Below are 26,939 nucleotides of genomic sequence, written 5' to 3' on the forward strand. Positions count from 1 at the left end.
TGATTTAAACATAAAGATAATGCAGCAACATTTTGACCAAAACTCATTTTAATTCAACCTGTTCAAGCCGAGAGAGACGCTCATAAACACATCGTAATAAAAAGAGGATCTGTGTGAGCTCACACACACACCCACACACTTCTACAGGAACTCAGCTGATTTCCTGTAAATGAAGAGGGGCGGAGCTACAGTGATCATGTGATCCAGATACATGAGAACAGGGAGGAACCCTGATGTGTTTATCAGAAAGTTCAGACTCCATTTTGAGTCACAGAGCAGAAGGAGAGAAGCTGAAGGCTGAGGCAGGGTGAGTGTTGATCCAACATGTGATTGTTTTACTGTCAAAGTGTGTGAGTCACTTTTCTCCTGTGGACTGTGGAGGACACACATGTTAGAGTGAACGTCTGCTTTTATTATACTGTGTGTGTGTGCATGTGTGTGTGTGTGTGTACGTACTGCTGTACTGTGTGTGTGTGTGTGTGTGTGTGTGTGTTACTTCCTGTTCTCTCTTGATTCTTGTGTCTGCTCTCTCACAGTCAGTGTTAATGTTTTACTCTCAGACTGACTTCAGATCAGAAGATGAAGAGGAAGGAGGAGGAAGAGGAGGACGGAGCAGAGTCTCTAGTCTCCGGCTGTCTGTCTATGAAGAGTGATTTGTCCAAAGATGAACCTCCATTCTTCAGTAAAGAACCTGGACCCTCAGACTCACAGTAAGAGAACTTCTACTAACTCATTCATAGGAGTCATTTTCAGTTCCTGTACCTCTGACAGTGTTCTCTGTAGATTTAGAGGTTTTGAGTTGAGTTTGAGGTTCTTCCTCTTAGTAGCAGTGACAGCTGTCAGTCACCTAGAAAAGCTGTGATGTAATCTAAGAGGACTACTACAAACTTTAAAAGCTTCTAAATATCTGCAGTAACAGTAGTTTGTGTATTCAGATCTACTTGAATGTCTTTGTTGTTATCAAAGATTCATTCTGAATAAAATCATCTTGATGTTTGCAGAGTTCAGTCCAGACAGAGAGCAGAGTCTCCAGGATCCATCTGTCTGTCTATGAAGAGTGATCGGTCCAAAGATCAACCTCCAGGCTTCAGTAGTGAACCTGGACCCTCAGACACACAGTAAGAGACTGTTTTTACTGTGAGCTGACCTGATGAAGATGATGCATTGAGGATGAAGACTAAATGTTCTGCTCAAAGATTTATATTATATTTTCATGAGATGAAGCTCAAAGGTTCACTTCCTACAGATTCAGAGCTTTCAGTGTGAAGCTTTAAATCTTTAGTAAGTGGACCTTTGAGTTCAGACTCTCTCCTCCAGATGTTGATCCTGAAGGTCTAGAACAAACATCATGAGCGGAACTGATGTAAAAGTTCTCTGCTGACAAAAACCAGACAGGAAATGGTCAACTGTACATTTGGAGCTCTTCTGTTTTCATCACGTTTGAATTGATCCTTCATTTGATAGTTGACAGTAGAAAGTGACAGAAAACAGACATGAAGAAGGAAAGTGTGTGGACTTGAACCTGAGACTCCACTGTTACATGCTGTGTGTTAGACTGTTGGTCCACCACAACATGTAGACCTCTTCTGACCTCAGTTCAAACACAACCAACTCAAGCTGAGCTGATCACAGACACTGTGACACAGTAAAGGACATGATCAGCTCTCTTTAATGGAGGACTTTTACTGTGAAGGAGCTGCAGGAAGTGTTGAGTTAGTTCTAAACAAACTACAGACAGATCACTAAATGTTTCATCAGACAGCCTGATAGGAAAAGCAGCTGATTAGAGTTCATGAAAGCAGGAGAGTTTCAATAAAAGAACATTTTCATGACAGACTGAACGCTGAATTCAAAGAGAAAAGTAACACTTTAACTGTTCTCTGTGAACATCTGAGCTTCTACACACTTTAGTCCACATCTGGATGTTTTTCATCAACAACCAACAAATCATTTTAGTTCTAAATAAATGTCTTTACAGAGAGAAGAAGAGGAGTCATGATTCTGAGGAGGAGCTGACGTCCAGATCCAGAACCAGAGCTGGACTGCAGACAGCCAGTGAGACCAGAAGTGTCCAAAGTAAGACTGTCCATTTCTCTGCTGATGTCTTCATGTCTGGAAACAGGACGTGTTGTTTTAATACAGAGACACTTGTTGGATTGAAGGATGTAAACACACAAAGGAAGAAGGTCTCATTGATTCATGATAAACTTGTGTAACAGTTGTGGACAGGGCATGGAAGGAGACCACTCAAAAGATAGATTTCCAGCATTTATTTGCTCCTTCAGAAGACGATATATAACCCATTCATGTCCTTCTGGTCTCTCTCTCTCTGCACATCTGCTCCTGAACATGAACAATATCAGAACTCGAGGACATGAATCTGTGAGGCACCATGTTGGTGACATGACACAGGGCGGCCTGGTGTGATGCAAAGAGAGAATATACAGTTCAATGAAAACAGCTACAAAAATGATATTATACAGTGAGAACAGCTGGGTAACGTGATCTTATGAGCAGTAAACAATGTTCAACATAAACCGTTCAATTTCAAAAGAAAAGAAACGCGGCTTCATTCATCCAAAAAATCCTCAACAATGCAAAACACTGTGAGGGGAAACATTAAATATAAATACACTACCGTTCAAAAGTTTGGGGTCACCCAGACAATTTCGTGTCAATTTTAAGTTTCTTCGCAATGTCTCTCATGGAATAGCTTCATTTCTAAGAACAAGAACAGACGGAGAGTTTCACATGAAAGTTCTCTTTTTCTGGCCATGTTGAGCGTATAATCCAACCCACAAATGTGATGCTCCAGATACTCAACTAGCTCAAAGGAAGGCCAGTTTTATAGCTTCTCTCACCAGCAGAACTGTTTTCAAGGGTTTTCTAATCATCAGTTAGTCTTCTGAGGCGATTAGAACTCTGGAGTGATAGTTGCTGGAAATGGGCCTCTATACACCGATGTAGATATTTCATTAAAAACCAGACGTTTCCACCTAGAATAGTCATTAACCACATTAACAATGTATAGGGTGTATTTCTGATTAATTTAATGTTATCTTCATTGAAAGAAACAGTGCTTTTCTTTGAGAAATAAGGACATTTCTAAGTGACCCCAAACTTTTGAACGGTTGTGTAACTTATTAAGATAAAAATTCACACATACCCCATAAGATCATTAAATGATAAATATAATACATTAGAAATAAGTTACACCTGCATAAATAATCACAATTTAATAAAAATATTTTATTGTTTCTAAATTCTCAGTGACTTAAAAAATAACGAGATCAAGTTAAAGGAGCTGTATTTAACATTCATATTTATATTAGTTATTAAATATGAATTCATATCTCATCAACATCTATCATCTCTGTAAAGATATAAAGAGATAATAATTCATAACGTGTTGCTGACCTGGAGACAGCTGCAGGTGGATTAAAGGTCCTTATTCCACCAGACGAGCCGCTCTGATAAAAATACGGTCCTAGTCTGTTTTTTGACGGAGCCGCGGTGTGTTTCAAAGAGCAGATCGATCCGGGCAATATAACCAACAGGCTCTGTGTGAGGAATATGAACTCAATGTGAGGATGAATGTATTTATAACAACTAAAACACAGACACACATCTTTGATCCACGTCGTTCATAACTGGACTTTTAACAGTCGCTCTGTTAACTTTGTCTGTCGGCTACAGCTCAACAAAACAGGAAATAAGAACAATCAACACATAGTTGATGTAATGTTCTCAATAACGGTCTCCTCCCTCAAACCAAAGCCACGTCTGTAGCTACACTGACTGGATCAACACTGTCTGTGCTGGTGACCAGAGAGAAAGCTCTCTGTGTTCACATCTCACTACTTTAGTAGCTTCTAACTGAATCTAACTGAAAGTTACTTTCACTCACGTGTCCCCGTTTGTAGGTTCAGATATCAGCCTGATTTCATTGTTCACTGATTGTTTTAGTCAAATCAATATCATATCTTCTTTATATGTTCTCTCTGGTTTCTCTGTTTCAGGAGATAGTGGTCTGCAGGAGGTTTTAGATGAACATAAGATCAGTCTGAAGAACAGATGTGAACGTGTGACTGAAGGAAGTGATGAAACAGGAAGTGATGAAACAGGAAGTGGAACCCTCCTCAACAGGATCTACACTGAGCTCTACATCACAGAGGGACAGAGTGAAGAGGTTAATACCCAACATGAGGTGAGGCAGCTGGAGTCAGCTTCCAAGAAGAAGACCCTCCATGACACTCCGATCAAGTGCCACGACATCTTCAAAGCCTCAGCTGACCAACAGAGACGCATCAGAGTCGTTCTGACGAACGGCGTCGCCGGAGTTGGAAAAACCTTCTCGGTGCAGAAGTTCACTCTGGACTGGGCCGAGGGTTTGGAGATCCAAGACGTCAGTCTGGTGGTTCTGCTTTCGTTCAGGGAGCTGAACTTGATCAAAGATGAGCAGTACAGTCTTCTCGAGCTGATCCGTGTTTTCTATCCAACATTACAGAAGGTCCCAGCAGAGAAGCTCTCTGTCTGTAAAGTTGTGTTCATCTTTGATGGTCTGGATGAAACCAGACTTTCATTGGATTTCATCAACAATGAGGTCGTGTCTGATGTCACACAGAAGGCGTCGGTCAACGTGCTGCTGACGAACCTCATCGAGGGGAAGCTGCTTCCCTCGGCTCTCGTCTGGATAACTTCCAGACCTGCAGCAGCCAATCAGATCCCTCCTTCACGTGTTGACAGGGTGACAGAAGTACGAGGCTTCACCGACCCCCAGAAGGACGAGTACTTCAGGAGGAGGTTCAGTGATGAAGAGCTGTCCAGCAGAATCATCTCACACATCAAGACATCCAGGAGCCTCCACATCATGTGTCTAATCCCAGTCTTCTGCTGGATCACTGCTACAGTTCTGGACCACATGTGGACTACAGACCAGAGAGGAGAGCTGCCCAAGACCCTGACTGACATGTACTCACACTTCCTGCTGGTCCAGACAAAGAGGAAGAAGCAGAAGTACCATGAGGGACATGAGACGAGTCCTCAGGAGCTGACGGAGGCTGACAGGGAAGTTCTTCTGAAGCTGGGGAGGCTGGCGTTTGAACATCTGGAGAAAGGAAACATCATGTTCTACCAAGTAGACCTGGAGCAGTGTGGTCTTGATGTCACGGAGGCCTCGGTGTTCTCAGGAGTTTGTACAGAGATCTTCAAAAGAGAGAGCGTGATCTTCCACAAAACAGTCTACTGCTTTGTTCATCTGAGTGTTCAAGAGTTTCTGGCTGCAGTCTACATGTTCCACTGTTTCACAAACAGGAAGACAGAGGTACTGAAGGACTTTATGGGGAAATACAAGTATTCATCTCTGGAGGACTTCCTGAAGAGAGCCATGGAGAAATCCCTTAAAAGTCAAAATGGCCACCTGGACCTGTTTGTCCGCTTCCTTCATGGCCTCTCTCTGGAGTCCAACCAGAGACTCTTAGGAGGCCTGCTGGGTCAGACAGACAACAGTCTAGAAACCACCCAGAGAGCCATGGAGAAATCCCTTAAAAGTCAAAATGGCCACCTGGGCCGGTTTTTTGTCCGCTTCCATCATGGCCTCTCTCTGGCGTCCAACCAGAGACTCTTAGGAGGCCTGCTGGGTCAGACAGACAACAGTCCAGAAACCATCCAGAGAGCCATCAACAACCTGAAGAAGATGAACATTGATGAAATCTCTCCTGACAGAAGCATCAACATCTTCCACTGTCTGATGGAGATGAACGACCTCTCAGTACATCAGGAGATCCAAGAGTTCCTGAAGTCAGAGAACAGATCAGAGAAGGAACTCTCAGAGATCCACTGCTCAGCTCTGGCCTACATGCTGCAGATGTCAGAGGAGGTTCTGGATGAGTTGGACCTGAAGAAGTACAACACATCACTGGAGGGACGACGGAGACTGATTCCAGCTGTGAGGAACTGCAGAAAGGCTGTGTAAGTCCAGATGTGATTAACTTCATGAATCAGTGTAGATCAGTAGTTTAGTTCTTCTAATATAGACATTATGAAATTCATATTCTTAAAATAGTGTTCCAGTTGTTTAATACTAAATTATAATTCAGTTATATTTCATCACAGATGTTCTTGATGTTTGAAATGCTGCGAGTGAAAACATGTTTCAGTTTCAGTTGGTTTAGTTTTCACTGTGAAGTTAATGAACACAGTTATTCTATTTATTCCTCATGATTGTTATATTTTATATTGATATCATTCTTCCTCTATTTATCTTCCTTTGGGTGATGGAGGCGACATGCAAACCTGGTGAAACAAATGAAGGACTTTAGAGGTTGTGTTTGAGCTTTCATCACAACATGTAGCAGTATTTTACAGTCATCACTTCATGTACTTTAGTTATTATTACATCAGGAGCTTCTACAAGGTGTCTGACATCATCACACTTACAGGTAACACCTGATTATTTTAACACTATGCTGAAGAGTTTAAATACCATCTGTATCAGGCCACGCCCCCTTCTTAAAGATAGGACCAGAAAACAACAACAAACCAACTTGAGTTCAGGGTTCTACCTCAGACTGTTTACATACATTTACATGAATTGACTTTTAATTTGTATTAATATAGAAACTTCAATAAAGTAAGATGTGAGGTCCTAAAGTATGTGAATGAAGTTCGTATGACAGCATGAAGTAGCCAATGAGAGCGCAGGAGGACACATGTTAGACTCCTTCACAGCCAGTGGGCTGTAATGATGGTAGCAGTGAGGCCAGAAAAGAGTCCACATGTTTTCATACGTTGCTGGTTTCCTCCTCAAACTATTCAACATCTTTTCAGCTCAACTGCAGGATGTTGATTCTTTTATCCGTTGCCTCCATGAAGGAGTTCAGATTTCTACTTTAGTAGAATTCACCTTTACCCAGCTGAGGAATAAGAAGTATTGTTATTGTGGTTCACATGAAGTCCTTGTATGTCTCCTAAGATCCAGACCCTGTAGGGTCAGATGGAATGTGATGTACTTCTACTTCAGAGGACAACATTGTAGTTCTACATTTACCTGACAGAGAAATGTTAAATGATGAAGATTCACATTTGACTCACAAAATAATTAAGAATTAAAATATGAATCATTATTATTTATTAAACTATCCAGCATCATGTAAGCTCCACCTTTAACAGACGTTAACAATAATCTTAATATTATTATTAATGTCATATTATTCTGTATTTTGATGCTTTGGAAACAATCTTCACTTAAAGTAAACATTTTAATACATTACTTTTACTGAGCAGTATTAATAGTTCTACTACTAATAAGAAACTGTTTTACATCATAAACATGTTTGAGTTCTTCTTCTTCTTCTTCTGTCAAAACCAACATTCCCAGTTAGAGAAAGACTGAAAAATAAATCAACAGCGTTTTCCTGAAGGCCTCAAATCACTAAATCTACCCAGAAAAACACACCCAGGTCTGTTCCTCACCGTCAGAAACATCAGAGAAATTCACTTAACGGAGATATTCATTTATGAAAAGAAATATGAATCTCCTGCTTTGACAAAACATCACTGTTACATTAGAGCATGGATTTAATGAGGGGCAGTAAAGTTATTATTATATATATATATATATATATATATATATATATATATATATTTAAAACACTTTTTTAAAGTTCTGTGTAGATAAAGGATGTTTTTATCATTAATATCATATTTTAAATTGAGTATGTAACTGTTTCTGATCATGTTGAATGCTGTAACAGTGATTTAGTAGCACAAGAAGAGAAAAGTCATCACATCAGAGAACTGATTCAGTGATGTCAGTTACACATCAATATATATCTGAGGTTTAGCATTAGCATTAGCCACATTAGCCTCCATGTTGAAATGTTGCATTTTATTGTTCATGAATTCAACTTTTCATTTTAAAGTTTCATTATTTACATCGTCCTGTTTTTAAATCTTTTAATTTGTTCTTTTACTCAGAAATAAACTCTTTTATAAAGATCTCATGAACACCATGTTGTGTGTTTAATGCTGATTCACTGAAACATATTTCTGATGACATCATGTTGAAAGTAATGCAGCCTCTTTGGTTTAATTGTGTTGAATATGTTCATTTAATCACATACAGGTCTAATAATATCAAGTAATGTGTCTCAGTCCTGTAACATTGCTCAGCTGTCTCTGGATGTGTTGGAGGTGAACCTGACAGCAGCAGGGAGCTCTAGTTGTTAAACTGCTTCTCTAATGAAGAAGGCTTCATGCTGACTTTGTGGAGACAGACATGGGATCAGATCACACTGACAGACTGGACATTATGGAAGCCTCAATGTAACCACACTTTGTCTCCCTTCATCTGCACATTAAAGAGAAACAAAGATTAAAAGTCTGCAGGGAGGAGAGAGAGTGATGAGAGTTATTGTTTCATGTGAAACACAGTGAGATGAGATTAGCTGAACCACTGATGTGAAGAGCTAATGTTCATCAAAACAGGAAGCAGGAAGTAAATATTAAATGTCCTCTTTCATAATAATATGTTGTAATATTTGTGTCATTACAGACTTTATAACTGTGATCTCTCAGAGACTCACGTTGAAGTTGTGGCCTCAGCTCTGAAGTCCAACCCCTCCCATCTGAGAGGGCTGGACCTGAGTTACAACAACCTGGAGGATTCAGGAGTGAAGCCGCTGTTTGCTGGACTGGAGAGTCCACACTGTCAACTGGAGACTCTGATGTCAGTTCACTAATTTATCTATGTATTTATTTGTATTTAGGTGTTCAATTAAAATACCAAAATCTCCTCAGGCAAAGGCCCGGAACATTACGATGCACTATTGCACTATTTAGAAGCGTAGTAGTAGTAACGTCTCTGTGTCAACAACTGTCAAATAAAGAAAATACACATCAATTATATTTTAACAATTATTATTCTTTTAACTGGATGAATTATAAATAATACATAGAAATACATCAATAAATGTTTTTCTCATTTCAAGTAAAATAATGTCTGGATTAAAGAATAACTGACAGAAAGCTTTCGTAAAATGTGCATCTTAAAATAAAGTAATTAATTTTAGAAAAATGAATTTCACTGAATTTTCCTGCAGCTTTAAATTCAGTTCATTCAGGTTGAAGTGATGTCAATCAGAAATCAATATTATATTTTTCTTATATTCTAAAAAGATACATTAGTGAGCATGGACTTCATCTGTGGTCTTTAAACCACTTGTTTCAGCTCTATTGTCTCTGGTCACATCATTGGACAGTGAACTCATGTGTTCGGATTCTGATCTCAGGTTTATTTTCTGTGACTTCATTTCAGATGTGAGATGGTACGTTTGCTCCAAAGAGTTGTTCTTTGTCTCGTAGTATCGCTTCATTCACCGCTTTGAATAATCGTTGTGGTCTCTGAACATGTGAGACAAACTGATTTTAAACTGCCCGTGTGGAGAATTAACCTCTCGTGTCTATTCTTGGTTATAGACTCTGGTCTCGCTGACCACTCTCCTCTATTTGGAGAACGTCATGTGAAATTGCTGCTGTGACTCACGTAATTGTCGTATTCTTCTTTCTCTTTCCTCGTCTCCCCCCCTGTGTCACGGTGTGTGAACATCTGACTCGAGTCAGTAAACTTGTCAGAATACTCTTTTCTGATTGGCTGAGCTGCATCACGTGATGTGATTTACAACGCATTGGTCGGCGTGTTTCCTGCACCGCTGAACAAGTACCGTAAAGGCTGAAAAAGGTGCGCCGGTTAAAATAAAGCGCTCCGTCAAAATAGAATCGGTTTTAGGTCCTGGGTCCGGATACAACGGCGTCTGGGTCCGGATCCGGACCGCGGCCCGCCTGTTAGTGACCCCTGCTGTAGAGTGTGTGAGGAAGATGAAGGAGGAGGATGAAGATCTGATGACAGCAGATACAAACTCTGTGTAAACAGAGAGAGACTTGAATGCAAAGCTGAATGAAGGTGAAGTTGTGAACTGTGGTGATCTTCATGATATCAGAAGCTGATGAGGCTGCTACAGAGACAACCACACAGCTGCTGTGGTGAGATTAAAGCAGAGCTCAGAGTAATAAGCAGCAGCCTAACACAGGCCCACACGTCTCCACAGAGCAGGCTTTGAGAACACAAGTCTCTGTTGTCATTACTAGAACAAGATGTCAGCTGAGACCAGTCATAGTGGAAGTGGCTCTTCAACAAGTGATGATGATGAATGACATCATCAAACTGTAGATGTTTAAGGTTCTAACTTGTTTCCAGGTTCTTGTTGACAGCAGGTCTAACTGTGGTTCTGTTTTCATGTTTTGTCTCTTTATCTGAAGACACAGACCTTTAGGTTGCAACAACAAACACATGTTGTTCTTAAAGGGCCGGTTCATATTGGTTCAGGTCTTTCTCAACACAACACTCACGTGTCCAAACGTCCATTCAAGAGTTCTTGGTGTCTGTAATCTGTCCACACTGTCTGTGATGTTCAGGACTAAATCCACAGTCTAGTTCTGTAGAAATGACTTGTAAAGTTGATCTCAACTAATCTGAGGCTTCACATGTATCAAGTCAGTCTGTTGTGTTTGACAGTGGCTGTATTTGAAACCTCACACTATACGAGCAGTTTGTGCTGATTTGACCAACATGTAGCATGTAGCATGTAGCATGCTAACAAAAGCTAAATCTACAGTGTGACAGAAATACCTGATGTTTCACTGATTCAGAAAGAATCTCCAGTCTATCTCTCCTTCTGTATCCCACAATGCAAAGCGCTGGAACAGCACATTCTTCATTCTATTTCATAATTAAATTCACTAATGAGAACTTTTGAGGAGAGAAATCAACTTTGTAGATTTTAAATATTGTCAGTTAAATTGATGGTGAATCCACATGTACACACAATGTACTGTGTACACATGTGTACTGTGTACATGTACTGTGTACTACCTTCCTCAGCAGTACGTAGCAGGCGGGTTGAACTCAGTGTTTCCTTGTTGAGCTCAGTGGAGGAAGAGGAACTCAAAGAGGGAATCTGCTCCTCAATAGTCTGTAACTTTGGTTCGTCTGACTCAGACTGCTGAAGCTTCATATTAGTTTCAGCTGAACTTGTGAAGTGATTTCTTCAGTGTAGTTGTGTTATGAAGGGACCACTTCACACTCAGTCTGACTGGAGGAATGATTACTGCCACCAAGAACTCTGGTGATGGACAGATGACATGAAGACACACCTGAACACATGTGGACCTCTCCTGTTGAACACATGAAGCTACTAAGCTACCAGATACACAAAGAAGAAGCTCATGGAACCAATGAAGTCATGAACCGTCTTTGAGTCCAACAGGTCTGATCTGATCTTGATCCTCTAGTTGCAGACCTGACTGAGACCAGCAGCATGGTGTTCATCTGTGTTGACATCAATAGGTGATGAATGTTGTGGTGACATTTGGATGATGTGTGTAGAAGGCTGACATGATGATGATCCACAATAACACAACGACAAAGAGAAAAGCTCATTGATGAGGACAGAGTCATGTTGAGCTACACATTTACAACATGAACACATCTGATTGGATTATAAATGGATTCTTATCTTCATCATTTATTCTTTATTCAGGTTGAGGAACTGCAGGTTGACAGAGATCAGCTGTTCTTCTCTGGTCTCAGCTCTGAAGTCCAACCCCTCCTCCCATCTGACATACCTGGATCTGAGTGAAATCAACCTGCAGGATTCAGGAGTGAAGCTGCTGTGTGATCTTGTGGAGAGTCCACACTGTAGACTGAAGAATCTGGGGTCAGTTCACTAATTTATGAAAAAACACAACTTACATCCATAAAGTTGTAAATTAGTTTTTATTCATATTTTCATGTTTCTTGAACTAATTTTATTCTGCAGTGACAAAAGAATGTTCTCTTAAAGAACCTGTAGAACATGTCCACTGTTAATTGTTAAAGTAAATGAATGTTTCTAGTTGTTGGTCAATGGTCACATCTGTAGACAGAAGATCCTCTGAACTAATACTTGTTTTATATTGATGACGTTTACTTGATGAATAGAAATGTTTCTTTTGGTTTCTGTTCATTTAAATGTGTTTTCACAAATAATATCTGATCATTGATGTTGATCTTTAGGACACACACACACACACGCACGCACGCACACACACACACACACACACACACACACACACACACACATAGAGATCGAGTCATATTTCATAAAACAGCTGTTTAAAGGATCAATATAGTCTTGATCCTCTAGTTGCAGACCTGACTGAGACCAGCAGCATGGTGTTCATCTGTGTTGACATCAATAGGTGATGAATGTTGTGGTGACATTTGGATGATGTGTGTAGAAGGCTGACATGATGATGATCCACAATAACACAACGACAAAGAGAAAAGCTCATTGATGAGGACAGAGTCATGTTGAGCTACACATTTACAACATGAACACATCTGATTGGATTATAAATGGATTCTTATCTTCATCATTTATTCTTTATTCAGGTTGGTGAACTGCAGTTTGTCAGAGATCAGCTGTTCTTCTCTGGCCTCAGCTCTGAAGTCCAACCCCTCCTCCCATCTGAGAGAACTGGATCTGAGTAGAAACAAGCTGAAGGATTCAGGAGTGAAGCTGCTGTGTGATCTTGTGGAGAGTCCACACTGTAGACTGAAGACTCTGAGGTCAGTTCAGTAATTTATGAAAAAACACAACTTACATCCATAAAGTTGTAAATTAGTTTTTATTCATATTTTCATGTTTCTTGAACTAATTTTATTCTGCAGTGACAAAAGAATGTTCTCTTAAAGAACCTGTAGAACATGTCCACTGTTAGTTGTTAAAGTAAATGAATGTTTCTAGTTGTTGGTCAATGGTCACATCTGTAGACAGAAGATCCTCTGAACTAATACTTGTTTTATATTGATGACGTTTACTTGATGAATAGAAATGTTTCTTTTGGTTTCTGTTCATTTAAATGTGTTTTCACAAATAATATCTGATCATTGATGTTGATCTTTAGGACACACACACACACACGCACGCACGCACACACACACACACACACACACACACACACATAGAGATCGAGTCATATTTCATAAAACAGCTGTTTAAAGGATCAATATAGTCTTGATCCTCTAGTTGCAGACCTGACTGAGACCAGCAGCATGGTGTTCATCTGTGTTGACATCAATAGGTGATGAATGTTGTGGTGACATTTGGATGATGTGTGTAGAAGGCTGACATGATGATGATCCACAATAACACAACGACAAAGAGAAAAGCTCATTGATGAGGACAGAGTCATGTTGAGCTACACATTTACAACATGAACACATCTGATTGGATTATAAATGGATTCTTATCTTCATCATTTATTCTTTATTCAGGTTGAGGAGCTGCAGTTTGTCAGAGATCAGCTGTTCTTCTCTGGTCTCAGCTCTGAAGTCCAACCCCTCCTCCCATCTGACATACCTGGATCTGAGTGAAATCAACCTGCAGGATTCAGGAGTGAAGCCGCTGTGTGATCTTGTGGAGAGTCCACACTGTAGACTGAAGACTCTGGGGTCAGTTCACTAATTTATGAAAAAACACAACTTACATCCATAAAGTTGTAAATTAGTTTTTATTCATATTTTCATGTTTCTTGAACTAATTTTATTCTGCAGTGACAAAAGAATGTTCTCTTAAAGAACCTGTAGAACATGTCCACTGTTAGTTGTTAAAGTCAATGAATGTTTCTAGTTGTTGGTCAATGGTCACATCTGTAGACAGAAGATCCTCTGAACTAATACTTGTTTTATATTGATGACGTTTACTTGATGAATAGAAATATTTCTTTTGGTTTCTGTTCATTTAAATGTGTTTTCACAAATAATATCTGATCATTAATGTTGATCTTTAGGACACACACACACACACACACACGCACACACACACACACACACACACACATCGAGTCATATTTCATAAAACAGCTGTTTAAAGGATCAATATAGTCTTGATCCTCTAGTTGCAGACCTGACTGAGACCAGCAGCATGGTGTTCATCTGTGTTGACATCAATAGGTGATGAATGTTGTGGTGACATTTGGATGATGTGTGTAGAAGGCTGACATGATGATGATCCACAATAACACAACGACAAAGAGAAAAGCTCATTGATGAGGACAGAGTCATGTTGAGCTACACATTTACAACATGAACACATCTGATTGGATTATAAATGGATTCTTATCTTCATCATTTATTCTTTATTCAGGTTGGTGAACTGCAGTTTGTCAGAGATCAGCTGTTCTTCTCTGGCCTCAGCTCTGAAGTCCAACCCCTCCTCCCATCTGAGAGAACTGGATCTGAGTAGAAACAAGCTGAAGGATTCAGGAGTGAAGCTGCTGTGTGATCTTGTGGAGAGTCCACACTGTAGACTGAAGACTCTGAGGTCAGTTCAGTAATTTATGAAAAAACACAACTTACATCCATAAAGTTGTAAATTAGTTTTTATTCATATTTTCATGTTTCTTGAACTAATTTTATTCTGCAGTGACAAAAGAATGTTCTCTTAAAGAACCTGTAGAACATGTCCACTGTTAGTTGTTAAAGTAAATGAATGTTTCTAGTTGTTGGTCAATGGTCACATCTGTAGACAGAAGATCCTCTGAACTAATACTTGTTTTATATTGATGACGTTTACTTGATGAATAGAAATATTTCTTTTGGTTTCTGTTCATTTAAATGTGTTTTCACAAATAATATCTGAACACACACACACACACACACACACACACACACACACACACACACACACACACACACACACACACACACATCGAGTCATATTTCATAAAACAGCTGTTTAAAGGATCAATATAGTCTTGATCCTCTAGTTGCAGACCTGACTGAGACCAGCAGCATGGTGTTCATCTGTGTTGACATCAATAGGTGATGAATGTTGTGGTGACATTTGGATGATGTGTGTAGAAGGCTGACATGATGATGATCCACAATAACACAACGACAAAGAGAAAAGCTCATTGATGAGGACAGAGTCATGTTGAGCTACACATTTACAACATGAACACATCTGATTGGATTATAAATGGATTCTTATCTTCATCATTTATTCTTTATTCAGGTTGAGGAGCTGCAGTTTGTCAGAGATCAGCTGTTCTTCTCTGGCCTCAGCTCTGAAGTCCAACCCCTCCTCCCATCTGAGAGAACTGGATCTGAGTAACAACGACCTGAAGGATTCAGATGTGAAGCTGCTGTGTGATCTTGTGGAGAGTCCACACTGTAGACTGGAGACTCTGAGGTCAGTAGAGGGTTGGACTCAGTCCATGCTGGTTCCAGCAGTATTGAACTAAACACTGATCCAGTATTTCCTGTAAACCTCCAACCTTCTCAGTGAAGCTGTGAGAGGAGAACGCTGACAGGCTTCAGGATTGGACAGAAAGTCAGCCAATCAGACGAGCCAGAAGCTTGTTGTGATCATGTGTTTGAGTTGATGTGAAGACGACTGTTGTTGTTGTGTTCAAGTCTGCTGGAAATACCGCTGTTCATCAGCTGACAGCATCTCAACATGTATAGAGACAGTGGTCCTCATCCATCAATCTGATCTGATCTGTTCTCTCTCATTGGAATATTTCAAAGAGATGAGACGTTCAAATGTCAGTGAGACTGTGGTTTTTATCAGCTTTGAACCCATCATTACAGTGAGCAGTGAACACCTCTCTGTTTCTGCAGTCGTGATGCGTTCAGGACCCTCAGCTCTTTATCTCCACTGTGTACTTGAGTGAAATGTGCAGAGTGAACAGACTTGATGTCCAAAGTGTCTGCAGGTGTGTGAGCTTGGAGCTCAGTGTGTTCACTCCAATACGTTAAGATGAGAGCTGAAAGGACTGAAGTCCTGCTGCTCTTTCTACTGGATGAGCTGCATCACTGACTGACAGCTGATGAAGGGAGTCTCTGCAAACACTCGTTCATCTCTTCTTCTTCTTCTCTCCTCAGATGGAAGTGATCTCACTCAGACTGAGTCCACCATCATCTCTGTGATCCTCTGGATCTGATCAGAGGATCATCAGAGGATCTGGACTCTTCCATTCCTGCTGCTCCTCAATTAAAGCACATTTAGATCAATGAATCAGTTTCTCATCAACATGAACTGAAGTGTGATTCATCTCTAGAGACACCATGTCATAGATCAATAAATGTTCCACTGCTGCTTCAGTTACACGTTCACATCTCATGTGTAGTGATGCAAACATGACATTTAGATTAACAAGTATTTAAATGACTAAGACTTTTATGACTTTCTCCGACAGGTTCGACTACTTTGACCTCAGTTGTGTTGATGCCTTCACTTCCCGTCAGTAAACTTGTGTTCTGATGTGAACCGATCACACTGCAGGATGTACGGACCACAGACATCACACGACTGTAGTTTAACCCTTTATTAGCTGAACACGTTCACAATATTTCTTCACACAGTTCAGAGCTTAGAAACGTGAGATTATTAGTTACACAATAATGAATTCATCATCATAGAAAATAAACACATTATTCACGTCTTATGTACAAAACATTCGTACAGGCGACCCGTCATACGGTTCGTGGTCCGGTTCACCAAAGGTGACGCGTCACCTGATCCGCTTACAGTGAGCATGTTTCACCATCAAACTATATTAACAGCAGTTTCATATTCTGATTCATGAAACCTATGAAGACCTGTTTATTGATCTTCCTGTTTGAAGTGATTGTGTCAGAGTCCGTGTTTCTGATGTGCACGGAGACGTGCAGCAGCTCAGGATCCTCAAACATTAAAGCTGCTAAATGTAATGTTCAGAGCATTATTATAGCAGCAGACAGATATTATCTGTGTGAAGATATAGAGGACTAATGTCTGCTAGAGTAGAGGAAGAAGTCTCTGTGTGTGTGTGTGTGTTGTCTTTGTTCACATAGCCGGCCGGCTGCGTACCATTTAGTGCACGTTGATGTGTTCAGAGGCAAGAGAAACGCTTTAAATTTAGCACCTTTAACTCATTTAAACTACTAATAACCCCACATTTAGGAAATGCAGTTTAAATATTCTGAGAGTGAAGTTAGTTTTAATACTTTTATAATAAAATAAATGTGTAAATATTGAATATTTTTGGAGTTTTAATGGTTTGGGAATATAGTCGTGAAGTCAGAATTTATTTTAATAAACAAACGGAGAGACGGACTGATACGAGTGTGTTTAACCTGTGATGATGATGATGATGATGATGATGATGATGATGATGATGGTGATGATGGTGATGATGATGATGATGATGATGGTGATGATGATGATGATGATGATGGTGATGATGATGATGGTGATGATGGTGATGATGATGATGATGATGATGATGGTGATGATGATGATGATGATGATGATGATGGTGATGATGATGATGATGATGATGGTGATGATGGTGATGATGATGATGGTGATGATGGTGATGATGATGATGATGATGATGATGGTGATGATGGTGATTTGTTCCCTGTGCTGGTCTTCTTCTGAACACAGTCAGTCTGGTTCTGGTCCTGCTGGTTCACACGGTGGACGGTTTCATCAGAGCCTGATCCCCAAACAGCTGCTTGAAGTGAACCACATGCTCCTCACAGTGCTCTCCTGTGGGGGGGGGGGGGCAGAAGGTTACTGAAGCTCACGGTCAGTCGGTCCTACAGAGTTGAACACTGAGCTGACTTCGGATCAGTTTCCTCTCACCGGGGTTGAATCCAGGACTTCCTCTGAGCCGCTGGTTCCTCTGCTGGAAGGACCTGAACACGGTGTAGAACAACATCTGGTCTCCGGTCTGTCGCGCCGCATCCAGGAACTTCCTGGACGACACGTTGTCGTGGCCACCTGAAACCAGGGCAGGGTTACGCAATCATCCACCCAGACCAATCAGAGCTTCCTTATAATTAGTTCAGTTAAAGTGATCAGATTCTACTTTAAGAGATTAGATGAAGCGTCAACGTACCGACGCTGCGGATGAATCTCAGCGCTCCCAGAACTTGTTGCTTCGACAGAAGAACCTCCACGATCTCATCGTTGGCCGTAGACAGACGCTTAAAAACACAAAACTATGTTTAAAACCACGAGATTTAAATAAAGTTTGTCTTCTCTTGAAGCCGCTTTGTGTGATACCTTCAACATGTCCAGTGAGAGCTGGTGAGCCGGAGGATACGTGCTCTCCAGAGACAGAAGCAAACACGCCTGAACACAAAGGAAAGGTCATTAATAAAGAGACGTTCATGAGTTCATGGTATATTTCAGGTTTTCCTTGTTTCCCTTTTATGAATTAAGCTCTTTATTTTAATGATATCTTTGTTTATTTCCAACAATGAAAGGTTCAGGACTCGTTCCAGATAGTTTAACTCCATCGTATGAACATTTAGTTGAGTCTCATTAAGTTGGTGAGTTTGAGGAGAAACGGGAGCAGAAGCTCCGGGTGGAGGTTTGGACTCACCAGAGGTTTGGAGTCACTGAGGACGTGGTACTGGAGGAACTGGTGCAGCATGTAGAACAGGCTGTGCTGCACCAGCGTCTTTATCACCAACTCGTACAAATAATGCTGAGACACAAACAACCGTCTGATTTAATCAGGAGACGACGTCACCTTTTATATCTACATTTAATATAAAACGGGTGAAGATGAGTTTGATCAGTTTTACCTGCACGGTGATCTGGAACTGAAGATAATGTCACACCTTGCATTCCTGAGTGAACTCTGTGTGCGGATAGTCGGGTATAAAGTTGATGAAGTCCTGAAGAAGAACAAGACATCAAGAGTTAGTCCTCAGACCACACACACACACACACACACGCTACTTTAAAATAAGTTACATTACGTCACACGGTTATGATCATTATTATTATTATTATTGTTAATATAATAAGAAGCGTCTCGTTCTGTTCAAACTCACCACCGATTTTAAAGTCCTCTGAACCGCTAAGATCTTATTTCCAATAGAGAACTTGATGCACTTCACTTCTCCTTTATCGTCCATTCTGTGGAGAAAACACCACAAACATACATAATATAATCATACAGTGATCAGTATGAATGATTATTGTTATATATTAATATCTATGATTATTGTCAGCACATTGGCCATAAAAAGTTAAAGTGCTTTTGAGGAGACAAAGCACTCCAATCCTTTATTTTATATTTCTATTATTTATTTATTTTTATTTAATTAAATTATTATTATTATTTTTATTCTATGTTTTAGTTTCTCTGTGATGAAAAGGCAAACAAATAAATTGTGAATAAAAAGAGTTAAAACGTCCCTCAATGCATCACAGATGTATTCATATTAATATTCGTCTCATCTCTAAATCACTTCAGATTTTTCCTGCGCAGGCGGGCGTACCTGAAGGCAACGCTGCTCTTGTCGTCGGGCCCTTTGACCACCACACCTGTGGCTCCACCTGAACGCACCGCGAACACCTGCAGACAAAAAACAGGGAGTAAAAAAACACAATCATTTTACACTGACTATATGACTCTATATTATCCAATAATATGATGTATAATGATATAACTCTGAACACAAAGTCAAACTAATATATACATGAATAGAGGGAGAAGAGCAGTGGGGAGAGCACACATCCCTGGGGGGTCCAGTGCTGATGGTCCGGGTGCTGGATGTGATCTTTCCCAGCCTCACCTGCTGCGTCCTGTCTGTCAGGAAGTTTGTGATCCACTGACAGGTGGAGGCTGGCACAGTGAGCTGGGAGAGTTTGGGTTGGAGTATCTCCAGGATGATGGTGTTGAACACTGGGGGTCAGAGGGTCAGGACCCAGACCTGGGGGGCTCCTGAGGGTCTGAGGGTCAGATGATCGGTGGTTCACCTTAGTCCACGTCCTCCTGTCACACACAAAGCTCCAGATCCAGAGGAACATGAAGCAGCTGATGTTCATCTGTGTTGTTGTTCCTCACAGTGTGGAACAGAAACCTTTACACAGAAAGCTCTCATAGATTCATGTTCATGATTTAAACATGAAGATAATGCAGCAACATTTTGACCAAAACTCATTTTAATTCAACCTGTTCAAGCCGAGAGAGACGCTCATAAACACATCGTAATAAAAAGAGGATCTGTGTGAGCTCACACACACACACACACTTCTACAGGAACTCAGCTGATTTCCTGTAAATGAAGAGGGGCGGAGCTACAGTGATCATGTGATCCAGATACATGAGAACAGGGAGGAACCCTGATGTGTTTATCAGAAAGTTCAGACTCCATTTTGAGTCACAGAGCAGAAGGAGAGAAGCTGAAGGCTGAGGCAGCGTGAGTGTTGATCCAACATGTGATTGTTTTACTGTCAAAGTGTGTGAGTCACTTTTCTCCTGTGGACTGTGGAGGACACACATGTTAGAGTGAACGTCTGCTTTTTTTATACTGTGTGTGTGTGCATGTGTGTGTGTGTGTGTACGTACTGCTGTACTGTGTGTGTGTGTGTAGGTGTGTTACTTCCTGTTCTCTTCTCTTGATTCTTGTGTCTGCTCTCTCACAGTCAGTGTTACTGTTTTACTCTCAGACTGACTTCAGATCAGAAGATGAAGAGGAAGAGGACGAAGGAGGAGGAAGAGGAGGACAGAGCAGAGTCTCTAGTCTCCGGCTGTCTGTCTATGAAGAGTGATCAGTCCAAAAGTCTTATTCTACACTTCAGTAAAGAACCTGGACCCTCAGACTCACAGTAAGAGAACTTCTACTAACTCATTCATAGGAGTCATTTTCAGTTCCTGTACCTCTGACAGTGTTCTCTGTAGATTTAGAGGTTTTGAGTTGAGTTTGAGGTTCTTCCTCTTAGTAGCAGTGACAGCTGTCAGTCACCTAGAAAAGCTGTGATGTAATCTAAGAGGACTACTACAAACTTTAAAAGCTTCTAAATATCTGCAGTAACAGTAGTTTGTGTATTCAGATCTACTTGAATGTCTTTGTTGTTATCAAAGATTCATTCTGAATAAAATCATCTTGATGTTTGCAGAGTTCAGTCCAGACAGAGAGCAGAGTCTCCAGGATCCATCTGTCTGTCTATGAAGAGTGATCGGTCCAGAGGTGAACCTCCAGGCTTCAGTAGTGAACCTGGACCCTCAGACACACAGTAAGAGACTGTTTTTACTGTGAGCTGACCTGATGAAGATGATGCATTGAGGATGAAGACTAAATGTTCTGCTCAAAGATTTATATTATATTTTCATGAGATGAAGCTCAAAGGTTCACTTCCTACAGATTCAGAGCTTTCAGTGTGAAGCTTTAAATCTTTAGTAAGTGGACCTTTGAGTTCAGACTCTCTCCTCCAGATGTTGATCCTGAAGGTCTAGAACAAACATCATGAGCAGAACTGATGTAAAAGTTCTCTGCTGACAAAAACCAGACAGGAAATGGTCAACTGTGCATTTGGAGCTCTTCTGTTTTCATCACGTTTGAATTGATCCTTCATTTGATAGTTGACAGTAGAAAGTGACAGAAAACAGACATGAAGAAGGAAAGTGTGTGGACTTGAACCTGAGACTCCACTGTTACATGCTGTGTGTTAGACTGTTGGTCCACCACAACATGTAGACCTCTTCTGACCTCAGTTCAAACACAACCAACTCAAGCTGAGCTGATCACAGACACTGTGACACAGTAAAGGACATGATCAGCTCTCTTTAATGGAGGACTTTTACTGTGAAGGAGCTGCAGGAAGTGTTGAGTTAGTTCTAAACAAACTACAGACAGATCACTAAATGTTTCATCAGACAGCCTGATAGGAAAAGCAGCTGATTAGAGTTCATGAAAGCAGGAGAGTTTCAATAAAAGAACATTTTCATGACAGACTGAACGCTGAATTCAAAGAGAAAAGTAACACTTTAACTGTTCTCTGTGAACATCTGAGCTTCTACACACTTTAGTCCACATCTGGATGTTTTTCATCAACAACCAACAAATCATTTTAGTTCTAAATAAATGTCTTTACAGAGAGAAGAAGAGGAGTCATGATTCTGAGGAGGAGCTGACGTCCAGATCCAGAACCAGAGCTGGACTGCAGACAGCCAGTGAGACCAGAAGTGTCCAAAGTAAGACTGTCCATTTCTCTGCTGATGTCTTCATGTCTGGAAACAGGACGTGTTGTTTTAATACAGAGACACTTGTTGGATTGAAGGATGTAAACACACAAAGGAAGAAGGTCTCATTGATTCATAGACGGTCCTAGTCTGTTTTTTGACGGAGCCGCGGTGTGTTTCAAAGAGCAGATCGATCCGGGCAATATAACCAACAGGCTCTGTGTGAGGAATATGAACTCAATGTGAGGATGAATGTATTTATAACAACTAAAACACAGACACACATCTTTGATCCACGTCGTTCATAACTGGACTTTTAACAGTCGCTCTATTAACTTTGTCTGTCGGCTACAGCTCAACAAAACAGGAAATAAGAACAATCAACACATAGTTGATGTAATGTTCTCAATAACGGTCTCCTCCCTCAAACCAAAGCCACGTCTGTAGCTACACTGACTGGATCAACACTGTCTGTGCTGGTGACCAGAGAGAAAGCTCTCTGTGTTCACATCTCACTACTTTAGTAGCTTCTAACTGAATCTAACTGAAAGTTACTTTCACTCACGTGTCCCCGTTTGTAGGTTCAGATATCAGCCTGATTTCATTGTTCACTGATTGTTTTAGTCAAATCGATATCATATCTTCTTTATATGTTCTCTCTGGTTTCTCTGTTTCAGGAGATAGTGGTCTGCAGGAGGTTTTAGATGAACATAAGATCAGTCTGAAGAACAGATGTGAATGTGTGACTGAAGGAAGTGATGAAACAGGAAGTGGAACTCTCCTCAACAGGATCTACACTGAGCTCTACATCACAGAGGGACAGAGTGAAGAGGTTAATACCCAACATGAGGTCAGGCAGCTGGAGTCAGCTTCCAAGAAGAAGACCCTCCATGACACTCCGATCAAGTGCCACGACATCTTCAAAGCCTCAGCTGACCAACAGAGACGCATCAGAGTCGTTCTGACGAACGGCGTCGCTGGAGTTGGAAAAACCTTCTCGGTGCAGAAGTTCACTCTGGACTGGGCCGAGGGTTTGGAGAACCAAGATGTCAGTCTGGTGGTTCTGCTTTCGTTCAGGGAGCTGAACTTGATCAAAGATGAGCAGTACAGTCTTCTCGAGCTGATCCGTGTTTTCCATCCAACATTACAGAAGGTCCCAGCAGAGAAGCTCTCTGTCTGTAAAGTTGTGTTCATCTTTGATGGTCTGGATGAAACCAGACTTTCATTGGATTTCATCAACAATGAGGTCGTGTCTGACGTCACACAGAAGGCATCGGTCAACGTGCTGCTGACGAACCTCATCGAGGGGAAGCTGCTTCCCTCGGCTCTCGTCTGGATAACTTCCAGACCTGCAGCAGCCAATCAGATCCCTCCTTCATGTGTTGACAGGGTGACAGAAGTACGAGGCTTCACCGACCCCCAGAAGGACGAGTACTTCAGGAGGAGGTTCAGTGATGAAGAGCTGTCCAGCAGAATCATCTCACACATCAAGACATCCAGGAGCCTCCACATCATGTGTCTAATCCCAGTCTTCTGCTGGATCACTGCTACAGTTCTGGACCACATGTGGACTACAGACCAGAGAGGAGAGCTGCCCAAGACCCTGACTGACATGTACTCACACTTCCTGCTGGTCCAGACAAAGAGGAAGAAGCAGAAGTACCATGAGGGACATGAGACGAGTCCTCAGGAGCTGACGGAGGCTGACAGGGAAGTTCTTCTGAAGCTGGGGAGGCTGGCGTTTGAACATCTGGAGAAAGGAAACATCATGTTCTACCAAGAAGACCTGCAGCAGTGTGGTCTTGATGTCACGGAGGCCTCGGTGTTCTCAGGAGTTTGTACAGAGATCTTCAAAAGAGAGAGTGTGATCTTCCAGAAAACAGTCTACTGCTTTGTTCATCTGAGTGTTCAAGAGTTTCTGGCTGCAGTCTACATGTTCCACTGTTTCACAAACAGGAACACAAAGGTACTGGAGGTTATCTTGGGGAAGACACTTCTGGAGGACTTCCTGAAGAGAGCCATGGAGAAATCCCTTAAAAGTCAAAATGGCCACCTAGACCTGTTTGTCCGCTTCCTTCATGGCCTCTCTCTGGAGTCCAACCAGAGACTCTTAGGAGGCCTGCTGGGTCAGACAGACAACCGTCCAGAAACCATCCAGAGAGCCATCAACAACCTGAAGAAGATGAACATTGATGAAATCTCTCCTGACAGAAGCATCAACATCTTCCACTGTCTGATGGAGATGAACGAGCTCTCAGTACATCAGGAGATCCAAGAGTTCCTGAAGTCAGAGAACAGATCAGAGAAGGAACTCTCAGTGATCCACTGCTCAGCTCTGGCCTACATGCTGCAGATGTCAGAGGAGGTTCTGGATGAGTTGAACCTGAACGAGTACAACACATCACAGGAGGGACGATGGAGACTGATTCCAGCTGTGAGGAACTGCAGAAAGGCTCAGTAAGTCCAGATGTGATTAACTTGATGAATCAGTGTAGATCAGTAGTTTAGTTCTTCTAATATAGACATTATGAAATTCATATTCTTAAAATAGTGTTCCAGTTGTTTAATACTAAATTATAATTCAGTTATATTTCATCACAGATGTTCTTGATGTTTGAAATGCTGCGAGTGAAAACATGTTTCAGTTTCAGTTGGTTTAGTTTTCACTGTGAAGTTAATGAACACAGTTATTCTATTTATTCCTCATGATTGTTATATTTTATATTGATATCATTCTTCCTCTATTTATCTTCCTTTGGGTGATGGAGGCGACATGCAAACCTGGTGAAACAAATGAAGGACTTTAGAGGTTGTGTTTGAGCTTTCATCACAACATGTAGCAGTATTTTACAGTCATCACTTCATGTACTTTAGTTATTATTACATCAGGAGCTTCTACAAGGTGTCTGACATCATCACACTTACAGGTAACACCTGATTATTTTAACACTATGCTGAAGAGTTTAAATACCATCTGTATCAGGCCACGCCCCCTTCTTAAAGATAGGACCAGAAAACAACAACAAACCAACTTGAGTTCAGGGTTCTACCTCAGACTGTTTACATACATTTACATGAATTGACTTTTAATTTGTATTCATATAGAAACTTCAATAAAGTCAGACGTGAGGTCCTAAAGTATGTGAATGAAGTTTGTATGACAGCATGAAGTAGCCAATGAGAGCACAGGAGGACACATGTTAGACTCCTTCACAGCCAGTGGGCTGTAATGATGGTAGCAGTGAGGCCAGAAAAGAGTCCACATGTTTTCATACGTTGCTGGTTTCCTCCTCAAACTATTCAACATCTTTTCAGGTCAACTGCAGGATGTTGATTCTTTTATCCGTTGCCTCCATGAAGGAGTTCAGATTTCTACTTTAGTAGAATTCACCTTTACCCAGCTGAGGAATAAGAAGTATTGTTATTGTGGTTCACATGAAGTCCTTGTATGTCTCCTAAGATCCAGACCCTGTAGGGTCAGATGGAATGTGATGTACTTCTACTTCAGAGGACAACATTGTAGTTCTACATTTACCTGACAGAGAAATGTTAAATGTTGAAGATTCACATTTGACTCACAAAATAATTAAGAATTAAAATATGAATCATTATTATTTATTAAACTATCCAGCATCATGTAAGCTCCACCTTTAACAGACGTTAACAATAATCTTAATATTATTATTATTGTCATATTATTCTGTATTTTGATGCTTTGGAAACATTGTTTTTTAACTTTCATGCCAATAAAGCCACTTTGACTTTAGTTTAAAAATATGATTTATCTTTATCTTTCTCTCTTCACTTAAAGTAAACATTTTAATACATTACTTTTACTGAGCAGTATTAATAGTTCTACTAATAATAAGAAACAGTTTTACATCATAAACATGTTTGAGTTCTTCTTCTTCTTCTTCTGTCAAAACCAACATTCCCAGTTAGAGAAAGACTGAAAAATAAATCAACAGCGTTTTCCTGAAGGCCTCAAATCACTAAATCTACCCAGAAAAACACACCCAGGTCTGTTCCTCACCGTCAGAAACATCAGAGAAATTCACTTAACGGAGATATTCATTTATGAAAAGAAATATGAATCTCCTGCTTTGACAAAACATCACTGTTACATTAGAGCATGGATTTAATGAGGGGCAGTAAAGTTATTATTATATATATATATATATATATATATATATATATTTAAAACACTTTTTTAAAGTTCTGTGTAGATAAAGGATGTTTTTATCATTAATATCATATTTTAAATTGAGTATGTAACTGTTGCTGATCATGTTGAATGCTGTAACAGTGATTTAGTAGCACAAGAAGAGAAAAGTCATCACATCAGAGAACTGATTCAGTGATGTCAGTTACACATCAATATATATCTGAGGTTTAGCGTTAGCATTAGCCACATTAGCCTCCATAAACTGCTTCATACGAGACAAAGACTGTCGCTGTAAAACTCCAGAGTGTTGAACCGAGAAATGTTGCATTTTATTGTTCATGAATTCAACTTTTCATTTTAAAGTTTCATTATTTACATCGTCCTGTTTTTAAATCATTTAATTTGTTCTTTTACTCAGAAATAAACTCTTTTATAAAGATCTTATGAACACCATGTTGTGTGTTTAATGCTGATTCACTGAAACATATTTCTGATGACATCATGTTGAAAGTAATGCAGCCTCTTTGGTTTAATTGTGTTGAATATGTTCATTTAATCACATACAGGTCTAATAATATCAAGTAATGTGTCTCAGTCCTGTAACATTGTTCAGCTGTCTCTGGATGTGTTGGAGGTGAACCTGACAGCAGCAGGGAGCTCTAGTTGTTAAACTGCTTCTCTAATGAAGAAGGCTTCATGC

The 26,939-nt window shown here is 40.5% G+C and overlaps 2 protein-coding genes across 2 annotated transcripts in view; one reads left to right on the top strand and one right to left on the bottom strand.

The window, feature by feature from the left end:
* The first annotated feature begins 263 nt into the window (after window positions 1–263).
* The window catches only part of LOC306712075 (uncharacterized protein), a 33,195-nt gene continuing 6,519 nt past the window's right edge, over window positions 264–26,939 (top strand). The window contains exons 1-17 of the mRNA XM_079181175.1: window positions 264–307; window positions 561–710; window positions 1,002–1,118; window positions 1,979–2,076; window positions 4,020–5,970; window positions 8,555–8,728; window positions 11,598–11,774; window positions 12,491–12,667; window positions 13,376–13,552; window positions 14,247–14,423; window positions 15,117–15,293; window positions 16,572–16,635; window positions 20,226–20,311; window positions 20,562–20,720; window positions 21,012–21,128; window positions 21,989–22,086; window positions 22,752–24,531. Coding sequence (XP_079037301.1) covers window positions 580–710; window positions 1,002–1,118; window positions 1,979–2,076; window positions 4,020–5,970; window positions 8,555–8,728; window positions 11,598–11,774; window positions 12,491–12,667; window positions 13,376–13,552; window positions 14,247–14,423; window positions 15,117–15,293; window positions 16,572–16,635; window positions 20,226–20,311; window positions 20,562–20,720; window positions 21,012–21,128; window positions 21,989–22,086; window positions 22,752–24,531 — 5,660 coding nt within the window. The 5' untranslated portion in view covers window positions 264–307; window positions 561–579. The remainder of the gene's footprint in view (window positions 308–560; window positions 711–1,001; window positions 1,119–1,978; window positions 2,077–4,019; window positions 5,971–8,554; window positions 8,729–11,597; window positions 11,775–12,490; window positions 12,668–13,375; window positions 13,553–14,246; window positions 14,424–15,116; window positions 15,294–16,571; window positions 16,636–20,225; window positions 20,312–20,561; window positions 20,721–21,011; window positions 21,129–21,988; window positions 22,087–22,751; window positions 24,532–26,939) is intronic.
* On the bottom strand, window positions 15,306–19,769 carry LOC306712216 (regulator of MON1-CCZ1 complex-like). The gene is made up of 9 exons (XM_079181391.1): window positions 19,685–19,769; window positions 19,388–19,464; window positions 18,938–19,022; window positions 18,686–18,778; window positions 18,481–18,585; window positions 18,159–18,227; window positions 17,992–18,079; window positions 17,736–17,873; window positions 15,306–17,639 (listed from the first exon to the last, which is right to left on the bottom strand). Exons 5-9 carry the CDS (start codon window positions 18,529–18,531, stop codon window positions 17,560–17,562), a joined length of 426 nt encoding a protein of 141 aa, XP_079037517.1. The 5' UTR covers window positions 18,532–18,585; window positions 18,686–18,778; window positions 18,938–19,022; window positions 19,388–19,464; window positions 19,685–19,769; the 3' UTR covers window positions 15,306–17,559.

The sequence above is a fragment of the Pholis gunnellus genome (assembly GCF_910591455.1).
Source record: "Pholis gunnellus genome assembly, chromosome: 20".
Classification (NCBI taxonomy): domain Eukaryota; kingdom Metazoa; phylum Chordata; class Actinopteri; order Perciformes; family Pholidae; genus Pholis; species Pholis gunnellus.

Coding starts and splice junctions, on each gene's coding strand:
- LOC306712216 (XM_079181391.1), bottom strand. CDS start 18,531: ATGCTGCACCAGTTCCTCCAGTACCACGTCCTCAGTGACTCCAAACCT. Junction 18,080..18,158: donor TCTCACTGGACATGTTGAAG/GTATCACACAAA, acceptor TGTGTTTTTAAG/CGTCTGTCTACGGCCAACGA. Junction 17,640..17,735: donor AAGTCCTGGATTCAACCCCG/GTGAGAGGAAAC, acceptor CCCCCCCCACAG/GAGAGCACTGTGAGGAGCAT.